The sequence below is a fragment of the Salvelinus sp. IW2-2015 genome, linkage group LG14 (genome assembly GCF_002910315.2).
Source record: "Salvelinus sp. IW2-2015 linkage group LG14, ASM291031v2, whole genome shotgun sequence".
In the NCBI taxonomy this organism is placed as follows: domain Eukaryota; kingdom Metazoa; phylum Chordata; class Actinopteri; order Salmoniformes; family Salmonidae; genus Salvelinus; species Salvelinus sp. IW2-2015.
In genome coordinates this window covers 18,432,981-18,451,165 of record NC_036854.1, presented here as the reverse complement: position 1 = coordinate 18,451,165, position 18,185 = coordinate 18,432,981, and the positions used below count along the sequence as shown (strand labels likewise).

The 18,185-nt window shown below is 42.6% G+C and overlaps 1 protein-coding gene across 1 annotated transcript in view; it reads right to left on the bottom strand.

Annotated features, from left to right (window-relative positions):
- asap2b (ArfGAP with SH3 domain, ankyrin repeat and PH domain 2b) overlaps window positions 1-18,185 on the bottom strand; it is a 51,222-nt gene that overhangs the window by 20,328 nt on the left and 12,709 nt on the right. The window contains exons 2-11 of the mRNA XM_024000572.2: window positions 11,436-11,508; window positions 10,014-10,159; window positions 7,653-7,727; window positions 7,263-7,312; window positions 6,291-6,420; window positions 5,359-5,444; window positions 5,143-5,218; window positions 4,554-4,640; window positions 2,732-2,832; window positions 2,279-2,348 (exon numbers count right to left, since the gene is read on the bottom strand). Of these exons, the coding sequence (XP_023856340.1) occupies window positions 2,279-2,348; window positions 2,732-2,832; window positions 4,554-4,640; window positions 5,143-5,218; window positions 5,359-5,444; window positions 6,291-6,420; window positions 7,263-7,312; window positions 7,653-7,727; window positions 10,014-10,159; window positions 11,436-11,508 (894 nt within the window). The remainder of the gene's footprint in view (window positions 1-2,278; window positions 2,349-2,731; window positions 2,833-4,553; window positions 4,641-5,142; window positions 5,219-5,358; window positions 5,445-6,290; window positions 6,421-7,262; window positions 7,313-7,652; window positions 7,728-10,013; window positions 10,160-11,435; window positions 11,509-18,185) is intronic.

The following is an 18,185-nucleotide window of genomic DNA, read 5'->3' as shown; positions in this document are numbered from 1 at the left end:
CCTCCACATACAACACCCATTCTACCAGTCACATTCTGTTCAAGGTCCCCAGAGAACACATATCCCTGGGTTGCTCCTCTTTCAGTTTGCTGCAGCTAGCGACTGGAGCAAGCTGCAACAAACACTCAAACTGGACAGCTTTATCTCAATCTCTTCATTCAAAGACTCAATCATGGACACTCTTACTGAAAGTTGTGGCTGCTTTGTGTGATGTATTGTTGTCTCTACCTTCTTGCCCTTTGTGCTGTTGTCTGTGCCCAATAATGTTTGTACCATGTTTTGTGCTGCTACCATGTTGTGTTGCTACCATGTTGTTGTTATGTTGTGTTTCTACCATGCTGTGCTGTCATGTGTTGCTGTCTTGCAATGTTGTTGTCTTAGGTCTGTCTTTACGTAGTGTTGTGTTGTCTTTCTTGTTGTGATGTGTGTTTGTGTAACGTCCTGACCAGAGTTATTATGTGTTTTGCTTGTTTAGTGTTGGTCAGGACGTGAGCTGGGTGGGAATTCTATGTTGTGTGTCTAGTTTGTCTGTTTCTATGTCCAGCCTAATATGGTTCTCAATCAGAGGCAGATGGTAATCGTTGTCCCTGATTGAGAATCATATATAGGAGGCTTGTTTTGTGTTGGGATTTTGTGGGTGGTTGTTTCCTGTCTCTGTGATTGTCTGCACCAGATAGGTCTGTCTCGGTTTTTGCACATTTGTTATTTTGTATTGTTGTTTGTAGTGTTTCACTTGTTCTTTATTAAACATGTTTAACACTAGCCGCGCTGCACTTTGGTCCTCTCCTTCACCCCTGGAAGAAAACCGTTACAGTTTGTCCTATATTTATATTGTATTTATTTTTTAATCCCAGGCCCCCGTCCCCGCAGAAGGCCTTTTTCCTTTTGGTAGGCCATCATTGTAAATAACAATTTGTTCTTAACTGACTTGCCTAGTTAAATAAAAGTTAAATAAAATAAAAAAATACATCTATGCACTTAAAATAGCGAATGGAGGACGCTTTTCTCGTGGTTCATTTTCATGCCAGCCAGGTAGGCTATACTCCTGTTGTAAAGAGAAGCAATGTGCCTAATATTAGGAAAGTTAAGAAATAAATATAGTAGGCCTAGTCTATAGAAAGCTGATGGGATCCTCCTCTTTTTATTAGAGGCCATTCCTCTTTTTTCTCAAGCAATTGCATAGCCTATAGAAATGTTGTGCAACATGAGCTCATGGGCTCTCATGAAGTGTTTGATTACATTTTCGATTACATTTGCATTGATAGAGTGCTGAGTACCAGGCAGTTAGGAAGTTTGGTAGGCTACTAATGACCATCAGCAGCATCAGAGCTTGGAGAAGTTTAATTACCATGACTAAACGATCTAGTGGAATTTGACTGCCATCATGACTCGTGACCGCCGGTGTGGCGGTAATACGGTCACCGTTACAGCCCTTATCACAACTGAGACAATGCTATGCCATTAGGATTAATGACGTTTTGACATTAGGGTAATGTTGTCAAGAGGAATGTCATGCACGAAAGAACTTGTAGCCGTTTGTGATTGGATTCCTAGAAGAGGTCAACAGGAATCCAGTCAAAAAAAAGAGTTCAATCAAAGATTGAAATTCTAGGCCTCCCGGGTGGCGCAGTGGTCTAAGGCACTGCATTGCAGTACTAGACGTGTCACTACAGGTTTGATACCGGGTTGTGTTGCAGCCGGGACCACGACCGGGACACCCATGAGGCGGCGCACAATTGGCCAAGCGTCATCCGGGTTAGGGGAGGGTCTGGCCGGCTGGGATGTCCATGTCCCATCGCGCTCTAGCTACTCCTTGTGGCCTGGCTCCTGCACACTGACTTTGGTCACCAGCTGTACACTGTTTCCTCCGACACATTGGTGCGGCTGGCTTCTGGGTTAAGCGGGCAGTGTGTCAAGAAGCTTGGCGGGGTCGTGTTTCGTAGGACACATGGCTCTCGACCTTCGCCTCTCCCAAGTCCGTATGGAAGTTGCAGCGATGGGACAAGACTGTAACTACCAATTGGGGAGAAAAGGGGGTAAAAAAAAGTACACACTCTTTCTTTTCACCTTCTTCTTGCTCTGTCTTAACATGTCGTCTGGCTCTTCATCAACAACAACAAATGTAATTGTGCTTCGTCGTCCACATTGTCGTCCACAGACCTTATTGAATTACACCGGCTGACATGCAGTATGTACAAGCAGCATGCATAACGGCATGGTATGAAGGAAAGTAAGTGACCAATAGGAGAAGACAGGAACAGGAAAGGAAGTCTCTTACCGTTCCATGGGAGATGGTCAGGTACCCGTTCTTCACAGAACACCTCCTCTTCTGCCACACTTTCCTCAGGCTGAAGAAGAGAAGGGAGAGATAATATTCATTATGACACTACAACACTTCTCTATACATGTTCTCCTAGAGCAGGGTTTCCCAAACTTGGTCCTGGGGCCTCCCTGGGTGCACGTTTTGGTTTATGCCCTGGCACTACACAGCTGATTCAAATAACCTAGATGACCAATCCACATCTTCAACCACACCATTTCCCGAGCAGCAAATGGAATCATGTATGCCTAGAGGACATCATATCACCCTATCGCTGATCACCCTACAAGTGCAAGGTGTCCACAGTGGGTTCCCCACCACCGCGAGTCAAACTACATTTCCCTGCCTTTGCCGGGGGAATAAACAGCTGTTCTTGCGTCTGACCAGAGATCATATTGGTCATCCACTCACCCCTCGCTCCTCTTATAGAGAATTCCACAGTAATCCGTGCCATAGGCCTTATTCCCCTGGAGCTGATGAAGGCTGTATCCAGTCTGTTTGGCCTGGGAGTCCTAATACACAGGAACAAAGACACGTGCACGCACGCACGCACACACACACACACACACACACACACACACGTACAGAACAAATATATAAGTCTCATCTCTCTCAATGCTCAGACATTCATCCAAATCCTGTTTCTTCAGCCTCCTCTTCTGAAGGCCTACACTACTCTACATTGCTAAAAATGAAGGTGCTTTGAAGCACATTCCTTTTTGACGGCCATATAGGAAGCAAGGCCACTGAACACCTTTTGGTTCGGTAAGAGAGCCAGCATTGCTTCAGTAAGCCTCAGCTTTGTTTCGCTGTATTCAAATAGAGTTTGTGACTCTGGGGTTTGTAAGCCATAGAGATTTGCATGGAGGGCTTGAACAGAGTAAATACAGTGCATTCTGAAGAGATTACAAAATGTCAGACTAGTGTGCTGCCAAGCCTGACATTTAACTGTCTGGAAGCTGTTTCTATTCCCTTCAAATCCTCTCTGTGGTTAAGAATATTGATTATGGCTGTGTCCCTCCCAAATGTCACCATACTCCCTACATAGTGCAGAGCCCTATGGACCCTGGTCAACAGTAGTGCACTATATAGGTATACCTTCAGCAAAATCGAGGTTCAAGGAGAAAAAAAAGGCTTGATTGGGGAAAGAGCAAAAGTTCACCAAGAAAGCACACATTCCCTCTCCTAGCCACTGGTGGTAACCATCATCTGTCTATTGCATTGTAACTGTAAGTCACGAGCCAAGTGACACGACACATAAGACCAGTCATCTATAATCCTGTAGTTGTCACGTTCTGACCATAGTTCTTGTGTGTTTTGCTTGTTTTAGTGTTGGTCAGGACGTGAGCTGGGTGGGCATTCTATGTTGTGTGTCTAGTTTGTCTGTTTCTATGTTTGGCCTAATATGGTTCTCAATCAGAGGCAGGTGTGTTGTGTTGTCTCTGATTGGGAATCATATATAGGTGGCTTGATGTGTGTTGGGATTTTGTGGGTGGTTGTTTCCTGTCTCTGTGTTTTCTCTGCACCAGATAGGGCTGTTTCGGTTTGCCACATTTGTTCGTTTTGTAAGTGTTCACAGTTTCGTCTTGTTTATTAAAAAACATGTTGAACACGAGCTACGCTGCGTCTTGGTCCGATCCCTGCTACACCTCCTCTTCAGACGAAGAGGAGGGAGGCTGCCGTTACAGTAGTAAACTACAGGTTTGTTAAGGTAGAACTAGTGTCTTTTCCTATTTTGCTATGACAAGACAGGTAAGACAAAATACATTACAGTATATGTACTAGAACTGGTCTGGAGAAATGATTGATATAAGTAATTGTATTAGGTCCCTTCATCTCTGCTACCAAGGTTATGTAACTGGTGGGCTCCCGAGTGGTGCAGCAGTGTAAGGCACTGCATCTCAGTGCCAGAGGTGTCACTACAGACCCTGGTTCGATTCCAGGCTGTATCACAACCGGACGTGATTGGGAGTCCCATAGGGCGGAGGACAATTGGCCCAGTGTTGCCCAGTTTAAGGTTTGGCCGGTGTAGGCCGTCATTGTAAATAACAATTTGTTCTTAACTGACTTGCCTAGTTAAATAAAAAAAACACCGGTCTCCTACTAATACCAAGAGGAAATTCCCTCTTGGACCAAAGGTGACACTGGATTTAAGTCGCAGGCAGGACTACCTCCTCACAAGAGTGTGATTCTAAATCACCGCCACTTCTTACTCCAGTGATTGAGAGCTGACCTCTTTCTGTTCAGACAGCAGGGAGGACTTGAGAACGTCTCTGAGCTGACTCAGCTGTTTCCTCTCTCCATCTTGGGTCTGTTTGATCTGAGAAACAGGACGTGGGAGAGTCAAAAGACACATTATTGACCGACAGGCAGTGAAACCAGGGCAACTACCAAAGAGAATATTATAAAATATGGGTGAGTCTCAAATGCCACCCTCTTCTCTATATAGTTTACTACTTTTGACAGAAGCTCTAAGGGCCTTGGTCAAAAGAAGTGCACTAAATAGGGAATAGAGTGCCATTTGTGAAGCAGCCTCGGAGTTAGAGAGAAAACCCCTCTCAGACCAACTCAGACCCACTTCGGCACAATCAACCCAAACACTCAGTTCAAGGAAATGAAAATAAAACATTCCATCTCTTTTTTATAAAGCAGTGTTGGAACTGCCTCCTGGCCTGTGGGGACTCAAACTGACACTATATAAACTTTGAACAAGCATTGGGCTAACATTGTTAGGGAAAATGCTTATCAAGCATTTGGTGAGAAATGCAGTGTGCGCATTAAACCAGGAAAGGATAACGATAGAGGTCGACAGAGTGGCTCACTGTAATCAAGTCTCTCGCCAGTTTCTCTATGGAAGGTTTGAGGCTATTCACTGCGATTAGCCCATCCTGGAAGAAGCTGTGAGGAGAGAGGAAACAAACACAGAACAGGAATTTTAAGAGTCAAGACGGGTCAAGCATTTGCCCTCCTACAAAAGACAAAGCCAGCAATTAATCATTGATCATTGTGAAATCCCCAAATAAATGAAAATGACATACTTGCACTGGGCGTGGAAATATTTGATGAGGTTCTGGAGGAAGTCGACCCTCTTTTTCGTTTCGATTTCATTCACTTTTAGAAGATACTGGAGACAGAATAACACACAGTTAGTAATGGCCACAGAGAGGTAGGATGAGGTGGTGCACTGGCCTGATCCCAGATCGGTTTGTGCTCTATATGTAACTGAGTTAGATCGTACAGTAACCTCACTCCCCAGGTGTTGAAATGTCTCCACTCGTGCTACTGAATTGGTCACTTTTCACCCTTCACAACTGGCTAAGATGTTGTGGTTGTCCCACCTAGCTATCTTAAGATGCATGCACTAACTGTACGCTGCTCTGGATAAGAGCACCTGCTAAATGACTGAAAAAGGTTCATGTAAATAGAGGATCACTTGTCGGGCCCAGTAAGGCGACAGGGACACTGAAGGAAGCTCTACTGTTAAGCAAGAACAGTCACGTCCATCACATTATAGCCAATACCCATGATCATAATAGCCCATCCAATCTACCTACCTCATCCCCATATTGCTTTTTTAAATTTACTTTTCTGCTCTTTTGCACACCAGTATTTCTACTTGCACATTATCATATGCACATCTATCACTCCAGTGTTAATTTGGTCAATTTTAATTACTTCGCTACTATGGCCTAGTTATTGCCTTACCTCTTCACGCCATTTGCACACACTGTATATAGACTTTTAAAAAATGTTCTATTGTGTTATTGACTGTACGCTTGTTTATTCCATGTGTAACTCTGTGTTGTTGTTTGTGTCACACTGCTTTGCTTTATCTTGGCCAGGTCGCAGTTGTAAATGAGAACTTGTTCTCAACGGGCCTACCTGGTTAAATAAAGGTGAAATCAGTGAAAAGAATTGTGATGCCAGCGAAACAGAACTGGGACCTGGCCAGTGGTACACACCCTCTCACCTCGCACATCTGGAACTGGAAGAGGCGTCTCTCCTTCTCCATCTCCTCAGCGATCTCTCCGCCACTGAACTCTGTCCGTATCATCCCATGCTGCTTAGCATGCTCCTTCTTCTCCTTCTCTATCTTAGTGCTGCAGGGAACACAGAGGTCACAGTGATGCTGATGCTGGTGAAGCACAGCATGAATGGATGAAGAAGGAAAATCATTCACTAATTAACTCATAGCAAGCAGCTGCACGCGATAACAATATTTACTCTCCTCAGTTTGTCAAGAGTTATTACACCGTTCTCATTCGTGAATTCGAACCACCATGGTCACTCACGTCAACCCAAAGGCTCTATGACTACGCCACAGGAGTTTGTTTGCACAAGGCATTAATCTTTAGTAAACTATTAACTCTTAAATTACCCGCCAACACCTCATACAGTGAACTAGAATGATCTCTACCTATGTTAAGTAACTTCTAATAATCTTTCGAAACATGTCTTTCATGCCTGTCATTTTGAAAATGAAAAGATTATGTAGGGACTAGGGACATGTACCGTATAACTGCAGTAAAGAAAACCCCTTGTCTGTCCATACCATAGTTCATTTGACACTAAAATAACCTCAGAGGGACAGAGTATTCACATACAAACAGGAAGCAAGTGCGGCTATTGTAGGCCGAGTCTCATTCTCTCTCCTAAGGGTCTGTCTGTCAGCTGTTTTAGAAATAGCAGCAGTTGACCTTTTACTAGCTTCCATTGTTTTCCCTTTATATTTGTTGTTAAACTGAACCCACATGCAACCTCATGGTGGTGGCAGCTCATGGCCCCCCTCTTTTCCTTGTGCTCGTAAGCTATAATCATTCATTTAGGTTCAACCCACACACATCAAGTGGTGGTGCTTTTGTTTGGAACTCAAACCGCTGCAGTGGTGGCGGTAAAACGTAGGGAGTTGTAAACTTGCGAAAATAAAGTGGCTCTAACTCACAGTTTCGTTTCGTAATCTTTCCAGGCTTTATCGAAAGGCTTTTTCAGATCCTGTTGAAAAGGAACATAACAGTATTATTACACGGGAGAGACACATGACATTAGTTTAAGTCATGAATATTAAACTGACTATAAACTGTGATTTACATTTAAAGGTTAAAGGTCAGTCACATGGACTTTGCTCATGAAGTCATTTACAAGGCATTCTTTAAATGGCTGGGGATAGGAATTAGTAGGACTATCCTGTGGCTATGTGTGTTCAAAATGACTAGCATGGGACAGGCCTACTCCCTACCTCTTGTTCTGACTGGTATTGTAAAACACATGTTCTGACTGGTTATGGTAAAACACTGTGATTGATCACATTTAATAACACATATAGTATACCTACCCCTTTGACCCCTTTCAGGTCTCCTTTCAGCAGACTGTCTAAGGGGAAGGTGATGATATTGTTCATGTTCTGCAGCTGCAAACACAGACAGGCGGACAGACAGACAGAGTTAGAGTGAAGTGTGGACAACCAGTGAAGAACAAACACCACTGTAAATACAACCTACAGTGGCTTGAGAAGTATTCACCTCCCTTTTGGCATTTTTCCTGTTTTGTTGCCTTACAACCTGGAATTGAAATATATTTTTTTGTGGGGGTTCGTATCATTTGATTTACACAACATGCCTAAAACTTTGAAGATGCAAATTTTTTTTGTGTGTGAAACAAACAAAACAATAAGACAAAAAAATGAAGAATTGAGCGGGCATAACTATTCAATACTTTGTAGAGCCACCTTTTGCAACAATTACAGCTGCAAGTCTCTTGGGGTATGTCTCTATAAGCTTGGCATATCTAGCCACTGGGATTTTTGCCCATTCTTCAAGGCAAAACTACTCCAGTTCCTTCAAGTTGGAATGGGTTCCGCTGGTGTACAGCAATCTTTAAGCCATACCACAGATTCTCAATTGGATTGAGGTCTGGGCTTTGACTATGCCATTCCAAGACCTTTAAATGTTTCCCCTTAAACCACTCGAGTGTTGCTTTAGCAGTATGCTTAGGGTCATTGTCCTGCTGTAAGGTGAACCTCCAACCCAATCTCAAATCTCTGGAAGCCTGAAACAGGTTTCCCTCAAGAATTTCCTTGCATTTAGCGCCGTACATAATTTCTTCAATTCTGACCAGTTTCCCAGTCCCTGCCGATGAAAAACATCCCCACAGCATGATGGGGATGATATTCTCGGGGTGATGAGGTGTTGGGTTTGCGCCAGACATAGCATTTTCCTTGATGGCCAAAATGGTAAATATTTGTCTCATCTGACCAGAGTACCTTCCTCCATATGTTTTGGGAGTCTCTCACATGCCTTTTGGCGAACACCAAACGTGTTTACTTATTTTTATCTTTAAGCAATGGCTTTTTTCTGGCCACTCTTCCGTAAAGGCCAGCTCTGTGGAGTGTACGGCTTAAAGTGGTCCTATGGACAGATAATCCAATCTCCGCTGTGGAGCTTTGCAGCTCCTTCAGGGTTATCTTTGGTCTCTTTGTTGCCTCTGATTAATGCCCTCCTTGCCTGGGCTGCAAGTTTTGGTGGGCGGCCCTAACTTGGCAGGTTTGTTGTGGTGCCATATTCTTTCAATTTTTTATAATGGATTTAATGGTGCTCCGTGGAATGTTCAAAGTTTCTGATATTGTTTTATAACCCAACCCTGATCTGTACTTCTCCACAACTTTGTCCCTGACCTGTTTGGAGAGCTCCTTGGTCTTCATGGTGCCGCTTGCTTAGTGGTGTTGCAGACTCTGGGGCCTTTCAGGACAGGTGTATATATACTGACATCATGTGACAGATCATGTGACACTTAGATTGCACACAGGTGTACTTTATTTAACTAATTATGTGACTTCTGAAGGTAATTGGTTGCACCAGATCTTATTTAGGGGATTCATAACAAATGCACACACCACCTTTCAATTATTTTGGGTGGGAATTTTTTGAAACAAGTTTTTTTTCTTCAGTTCACTTCACCAATTTGGACTATTTTGTGTATGTCCATTACATGAAATCCAAATAAACATCCATTTAAATTACAGGTTGTAATGCAACAAAATAGGAAAAATGCCAAGGGGGATGAATACTTTTGCAAGGCACTGTATATTTCTGTTATTTATTTTCTCTTTTGTACTTTAACAATTTGCACATCATTACAACACTTTATATAGACATAATTTCACATTTGAAATGTCATTCTTTTGGAACTTTTGTAAGTGTAATGTTTACTGTTCATTTTTAACAGTTTTTTTCACTTTTGTTTATTATCTATTTCACTTGCTTTGGCAATGTTAACATATGTTTCCCATGCCAATAAAGCCCCTTAAATTGAATTGAATTGACAGAGAGGCTACTCTGTTCAAGAAAGCCTTTAACTCTTCACAAGTCACCCATCACAAGGTGTGAAGGAAACACTAACAATTCACACTATGAAATTAGCAACTGAGCACTCAACCTCTTCTTGCACGATGTCTTAAAAAGCAAGTTCTGCCCGTTACATAGTCTTAAATAGGTCTAGATATCTTCAAAAGTGTACACTCCACACGCATGGTTGCGACAGGTCAAATGAAAGGGCAGATAAAAACGATGAATAAGAGAAAAACAAGGGCCAAAATGGAGGTATTTGAGAGGTGTAGAGAGAAAGAAGGTAGAGACACAGTATGTGACAGTGTATAGCTCTCTGTGTGTGTGTGTGTGTGTGTGTGGTGGGGTCTCACCAGGTTCTTGAAGAGGGCTGTGAGCTCTTTGGTAAAGACGGCAAACTTGAGGAAGGCTGAGCCCACCTCAGGGTCCTCTCTACAGACACAGTTGTCCCCAAACTTCTCCATAGACTGGATGTACTGCTCCTCGTTGTCAAAGTGGGCTGGGAAACACACACGGCGGTCACTTGCAGTCAGTAGTCAAGTCGAACCAGAGTTTAAGTAATGGGTCATCGCAACACACTTTACGTCATCAAAAAACAATACAAGTGGCTCTACACAGACTCCCATATTCATATGATCTTCTATGCTATGCAATCCTGTGACTTTTTAGTGGACATTTCACATCTCTGTGATACTGTCCATGTTTCTAAGTTGACCTGACCTATAAAATGGAAAAGCTTTATCTATGAATAATCACCAATAAGCTTGAGGAAGGTAATTGACCATAGGAGTTGACAAGACAGCACAAACAGATCCGGGACCAGGCTAATGAAGCCATTCTGACACGGCCTCTTCTTAACAATGAACAGCATGTAAGGGCGTGCGAAGTGTGTGTAACAAACTAAGAGCTTAGTTTACACAGCAGCTCCAAACCAAAGCAAGCGCTAAGGTATTTCCAGCATGTGCAGATCACACTCGATTAGAGCCATGATTACCAACTCCTGATCCGTTTCAAAAACACCCCAGAATTATGACTCAGGCCTGGGACTACACTGGAAGGTCTGTGGACTGGGTGAAGGGTGGAGAGGGCCAGTCATGGAGAGAAAAGGCCTGGGTCTAGGGACGCTTAATATACCGTATTATAGGAAGGACTGGTTTCAAGAGCAACACCTCTGTTCCTTTGGCCTGCTGGGACAGGTGCGTGGAATGGGAGGAATGTGGAGAGGTGATATCCCTCTCATTCTCCGCCTCACTCGCTCTTTCAAGGTTACACTTCACCTTCTTCAAACACTTCGCCCTTCGAGGTTACACGTCACCTTCAATTTCCAGGTGGCGTGGGAAGGCCCCCCAAAATCAAGATCCAGATCCTCTGAGAGATCAACATGTTCAATGGTAGGTGAACCACTGCAATCGCTCCAATCTGTGTCAGTGTCAATACAGTAAAGTCTATTGTAGTTTAAGGAGCATTGAGAGGTCAATGAAAACAAGAGGGTGCTGCCCCAAACACTGAATAGTACAAGAGATTACTGTGTAATATCTTGAGAAATACCAACACGCTGCACAACTAAAAAGTTCTGAGGTTAGCACGTAAACGAAAAGGTGTGAAACTTGAGTGGGTGTAGTGATATAGACGCTATAACAGTATACAGTATATGGAAAGTGTATACCAGGACTGACTCACTGTACTGTAATGTACAATACTATAGGCCTGGCCTAGTATACTGTAAAGCACAGTGGTGTACTGTACTATGCTGTGTTGCTTTGTGCTGTACTCACCCAGGCCAGAGTTGTTTATGGCCTTGACAGACTTCTTGATCTTGGAAAGTACTCCTCGGTCTACGTCTAGAGCCTAGGGGAGAGAGAGCACAAAGGGGAAGATCAGTAAGGCAGGTATAGAGAAAGAGCTACTGTCACTACTCCATTTCCCTCTATACAGTATCCCTCTCTTCTCTCTCCCAGCCCACACACAAACACACACACACACAATTCATAGCCCAGCCCTTAGTCACTATATGGTTGAATTTCCTTGAGATTAGAGAAGTATGGTCATGCTGCCCTGAGCCCAGCCCTACTGTTTAGACAGTAACAACACAGACATGGCAACGTGCCAGCCAAGCCCACGCCTGCCTGCTCAACCATAGTACTAATGCTACAGTGACAGGCAGCCACTCTGTGTGTGTGTCCAAATGGCACCATATTCCCCATGTAGTGCACTACTTTTGATCAGGGCCCATTGGGCTCTGGTTAAACGTAGTGCACTATATAGGGAATATAGGGTGCCGTTTGGGACGCAGGTTCTGATATGAAGGTCAGAAACCTCAGAGAGGCTGTAGAAACAAATGAAATGCTTTGTGGGAAAACCGCACTTAGGAACTGTGGAGATCAGGTGGTACAGTACTATAATGGCCTATTGAACTATAATATAGAAACACATTAATTAGGAAGATGAGCTCATTCGAAAATAAAGGAGAGCCGCACACTCTAGGAGCTCAGATGCAAAAATGTTACATCCAACGTTTCGAAAGACAAGCTGTCTTCATCAGGGTATAATCACAAACACTGCGGGATGACTCGTTTATATAGTGTCAAAAGACACACAGGTGTCTGTAATCATGGCCAAGAGTGGCCTAATATCATTGGTTAATTCTCAAATATTAAAATGGCATACAAAGAACAGCATACAAAAAACAAATGGATAGCATACGATCATAGATTCATTTTAGACTACACAAGCTTACAAACAGTTGCAATGGCAAAGTCACAATAATCACAAGAATGGCTTCAGATCAGTCAGGTTAGGGTTAGGCTTTTTTCTGGCCACTCTTCCGTAAAGCCCAGCTCTGTGGAGTGTATGGCTTAAAGTGGTCCTATGGACAGATACTCCAATCTCCGCTGTGGAGCTTTGCAGCTCCTTCAGGGTTATCTTTGGTTTCTTTGCTGCCTCTCTGATTAATGCCCTCCTTGCCTGGTCCGTGAGTTTTGGTGGGCGGCCCTCTCTCGGCAAGTTTGTTGTGGTGCCATATTCTTTAAATTTTTTAATAATGGATTTAATGGTGCTCCGTGGGATGTTCAAAGATTCTTATATATTTTTTATAACCCAACCCTGATCTGTACTTCTCCACAACTTTGTCCCTGACCTGTTTGGTGCCGCTTGCTTGGTGGTGCCCCTTACTTAGTGGTGTTGCAGACTCTGGGGCATTTCAGAACAGGTGTATATATACTGAGATCATGTGACAGATCATGTGACACTTAGATTGCACACAGGTGGACTTTATTGAACTAATTATGTGACTTCTGAAGGTAATTGGTTGCACCAGATCTTATTTAGGGGCTTCATAGCAAAGGAGGTGAATACACATGCACGCACCACTTATCCGTTTTTTTAAAGTAAAAAAAAAAAAATCCAAATGAAATCCAAATAACTGAGTCAGGTTTGTAGGCCTTCTTGCTCGCGCACACTTTTTCAGTTCTGCCAACAAATTTTCTATTGGATTGAGGTCAGTGCTTTATGATGCCACACCAATACCTTGACTTTGTTGTCCTTAATCCATTTTGCCACAACTTTGGAAGTATGCTTGGGCTCATTGTCCATTTGGAAGACCCATTTGCGACCAAGCTTTAACTTCCTGACTGATGTCTTCAGATGTTGCTTCAATATATCCACATCATTTTCTCATGATGCCATCTATTTTGTGAAGTGCACCAGTTCCTCCTGCAGCAAAGCACCCCCACAACATGATGCTGCCACCGCCGTGCTTCACGGTTGGGATGGTGTTCTTGCAAGCCTCCACCTTTTTCCTCCAAACATAACAATGGTCACTTTGGCCAAATAGTTCTTTTTTTGTTTCATCAGACCAGAGGACACAAATTTGTGGAGTGGTTGAAAAACAAGTTTTAATGACTCCAACATAAGTGTATGTAAACTTCTGACTTTAACTGTAGAAAGCCTTTATTACAGCAAACTATAAACAGTTGCATGCTTTCATGAATTGTGGCTTATTTATTGTTTAGGCTAATTATTCAAAGCTCCCTTTGTTAATTCATTTTAAAACTAAAATGCTTGATTACATTTCAAAGCATGAATGTATCGTATGCTGTGTGACGGCATGAACGAATGAATGATTGATTGATACAGTAGCATATATATTGAAATATAGGCCTAAGTAAATGATGGTATTAAGACTTAACAGGAGGCGCTCTTGGGCCTACAGCTTGATGGCGGTTATACAAGGCTACTATACAAAGCCTACTAATGATAAAGATATTACTTATTATTATAATGATGATCGTAATAATTGTAATAATACCAACAAGAAGGAGATCAAGAAAAAGGAGGGTATAGGAGCGAGAGCTGTGTGCATATTATGTGTGACAAACAGGTGCTGTTAGGTTACAATATTATTTTTCTGCTTGTTTGGAACAGTGTAAACAACACTAAATCAATTATAAGTAATACCAGTCTGTTCTAAAGATTTTTTAAAAGCCTTTATTACAGCATAGCAAAGATTAAAAACAGAAAAATTGGTGAAATTGCTTTATCCGACACATAGCCATTGCATGCGGCTTGGTGCTCACGGAATCAGTAGGCTATTAAGAACAAACACTCAAACAGGCAACAGAATCAAGATCTGTCTTATTTCTGTAGATATATATGGAGGATTTTTAAAGCCAGGCACATTAAACAGTTAGGCTATTGATTATAGACCTAATTAAGTTTGGGTTTGCTCTCTCCTCAATTTTCTTCGACAATTATACTAAGCACTATTCGCACGGGACTAGTATTACGAGAGAACGTTGGTTATGTAAATATTACCCCAGAATGTCTGTTATTCCAGATGACGATTCGGACAAGATTAGTTTTTTCCAAACTGCCCTCTGTAATTTTTTCATTTTTTCCAATAAATTTACAGTTATGACGGAAGCCTGGATGTTTTTTTCTAGGTGTGAAGATATTCCAGGAGATAACAGGGCTGATATCTGATAACTCGAGCTTGGTTTACCAAGTTTCTAAACCATACCAAACCATCTTTGGTATAGTGTTATCATAAAATTAGAATTGAGGAAGTCTGATCATAATCATTAGAATATTTTAGCGATCCGCAGTAGGCGTCCTAAATGCCCCCCAGCATTCAGATGTGAGCTAAACAGTGCACTTGTACTTGAGATGCGTTTTAAGGCTATGGATGCGAAAGTGAACAAATCATTTTGATCTATTAACAGCAAGGGTTACATTAAATAGGCACAATATTTTTTACTGATACATTTGCCAATATTCAATTCATATGCACAAAGCATATGAACAAAAGCATTCACTTACAGCATATAACACCATAGTACCCTCCAAACTCGTCATTAAGCTCGAGATCCTGGGTCTCAACCCCGCCCTGTGCAACTGGATCCTGGACATTCTGACGGGCCGCCCCCAGGTGGTGAGGGTAGGAAACAACATCTCCACCCCGCTGATCCTCAACACTAGGGCCCCACAGGGGTGCGTTCTCAGCCCTCTCCTGTACTCCCTGTTCACCCATGACTGCATGGCCATGCACGCCTCCAACTCAATCATCAAGTTTGCAGACAACACCACGGTGGTAGGCTTGATTACCAACAACGACGAGACGGCCTACAGGCAGGAGGTGAGGGCCCTCAGAGCGGGGTGTCAGAAAAATAACCTCTCACTGTCACGTTCGTCATAAAGATCGGACCAAGGTGCAGCGTGGTCTGCGTACATTCTTCTTTTATTAAAGAAAGAACACTGAACAAACTAACAAAACAACAAAACGAACGAAACGTGAAGCTATATCAAATAGTGCAGACAGGCAACTAAACATAGAATAAGAACCCACAAACACAAAAGGGAAAATGGCTACCTAAATATGATCCCCAATCAGAGACAACAATAAACAGCTGCCTCTGATTGGGAACCATATCAGGCCACCATAGACATACAAATACCTAGACCTACAAAACCCCTAGACATACAAAAACCCTAGACAATACAAAAACTAGCATACCCACCCTCATCACACCCTGACCTAACCAAAATATAAAGAAAACAGAGATATCTAAGGTCAGAGCGTGACACTCACTCAACGTCAACAAAACAAAGGAGATGATCGTGGACTTCAGGAAACAGCAGAGGGAGCACCCCCCTATCCACATCGACGGGACAGTAGTGGAGAAGGTGGAAAGTTTTAAGTTCCTGGGCGTACACATCACGGACAAACTGAAATGGTCCCCCCACACAGACAGCGTGGTGAAGAAGGCGCCACAGCGCCTCTTCAACCTCAGGAGGCTGAAGAAATTTGGCTTGCCACCTAAAAACACTCACAAACTTTTACAGATGCACAATCGACAGTAGAGGTCGACCGATTAATCGGAATGGCCGATTAATTAGGGACGATTTCCGATTGTTATGAAAACTTGAAATCGGCCCTAATTAATTATTTTTGGACACCGATTTGGACGATTTGTTGTTGTTGTTTTTTTGTTTTTTTTACACCTTTATTTAACTAGGCAAGTCAGTTAAGAACCCATTCTTATTTTCAATGACGGCCTAGGAACGGTTGGTTAACTGCCTTGTTCAGGGGCAGAACAACAGATTTTTACCTTGTCAGCTCGGGGATTCAATCTTGCAACCTTACGGTTAACTAGTCCAACGCTCTAACCACCTGCCTCTCATTGCACTCCACGAGGAGCCTGCCTGTTACGTGAATGCAGTAAGAAGCCAAGGTAAGTTGCTAGCTAGCATTAAACTTATTTTATAAAAAACAATCAGTCAATCAATCATAATCACTCGTTAACTACACATGGTTGATGATATTACTAGTTTATCTAGCGTGTCCTGCGTTGCATATAATCGATGCGGTGCGCATTCGCGAAAAAGGACTGTCGTTGCTCCAACGTGTACCTAACCATAAACATCAATGCCTTTCTTAAAATCAATACACAGAAGTATATATTTTTAAAACTGCATATTTAGCTAAAAGAAATCCAGGTTAGGAGGAAATATTAACCAGGTGAAATTGTGTCACTTCTCTTGCGTTCATTGCACGCAGAGTCAGGGTATATGCAACAGTTTGGGCCGCCTGGCTCGTTGCGAACTAATTTGCCAGAATTTTACCGTAATTATGACATAACATTGAAGGTTGTGCAATGTAACAGGAATATTTAGACTTATGGATGCCACCCGTTAGATAAAATACAGAACGGTTCCGTATTTCACTGAAAGAATAAATGTTTTGTTTCGAGATGATAGTTTCCGGATTCGACCATATTAATAACCTAAGGCTCGTATTTCTGTGTGTTATTATGTTATAATTAAGTCTATGATTTGATAGAGCAGTCTGACTGAGCGATGGTAAGGCACCAGCAAGGCTCGTAAGCATTCATTCAAACAGCAATTTTGGCGTTTTGCCAGCAGCTCTTCGCAATGCTTTAAGCTGTTTATGACGATTTGTAGCCTATCAACTCCCGAGAGTGAGGCTGGTGTAACCGATGTGAAATGGCTAGCTAGTTAGCGGGGTGCGCGCTAATAGCATTTCAAACGTCACTCGCTCTGAGACTTGGATAGTTGTTCCCCTTGATTTGCCATGGGTAACGCTGCTTCGAGGGTGGCTGTTGTCGATGTGTTCCTGGTTCGAGCCCAGGTAGGAGCGAGAGAGGGACGGAAGCTATACTGTTACACTGGCAATACTAAAGTGCCTATAAGAAAATCCAATAGTCAAAGGTATATGAAATACAAATCGTATAGAGAGAAATAGTCCTATAATTCCTATAATAACTACAATCTAAACTTCTTACCTGGGAATATTGAAGACTCATGTTAAAAAGGACCCAGCTTTTCATATGTTCTCATGTTCTGAGCAAGGAACTTAAACGTTAGCTTTCTTTACATGCACATATTGCACTTTTACTTTCTTCTCCAACACTTTGTTTTTGCATTATTTAAACCAAATTGAACATGTTTCAATTATTAGGCTAAATTGATTTTATTGATATATTATATTAAGTTAAAATAAGTGTTCATTCAGTATTGTTGTAATTGTCATTATTACAAATATATATTTTTTTAAATCGTCCGATTAATCGGTATCAGCTTTTTGTGGTCCTCCAATAATCGATATCGGTATCGGCGTTGAAATGTCATAATCGGTTGACCTCTAATCGAGAGCATCCTGTCAGGCCTGTATCACTGCCTGGTACAGCAACCGCTCCCCCACAACCGTAAGGCTCTCCAGAGGGTAGTGAGGTTCTGCCAAAACGCATTACGCGGGGTAAGCTACCTGCCCTCCAGGACACCTACACCACCCGATGTCACAGGAAGGCCAAAATTATCATCAAGGACAACAACCACCCGAGACACTGCCTATTCACTCCGCTATCATCCAGAAGGCGAGGTCAGTACAGGTGTATCAAAGCAGGGACCGAGAGACTGAAAAACATCTTCTATCTCAAGGCCATCAGACTGTTAAACAGCCATCACTAACATTGAGTGGCTGCTGCCAACATACTGACTCAAATTCTAAG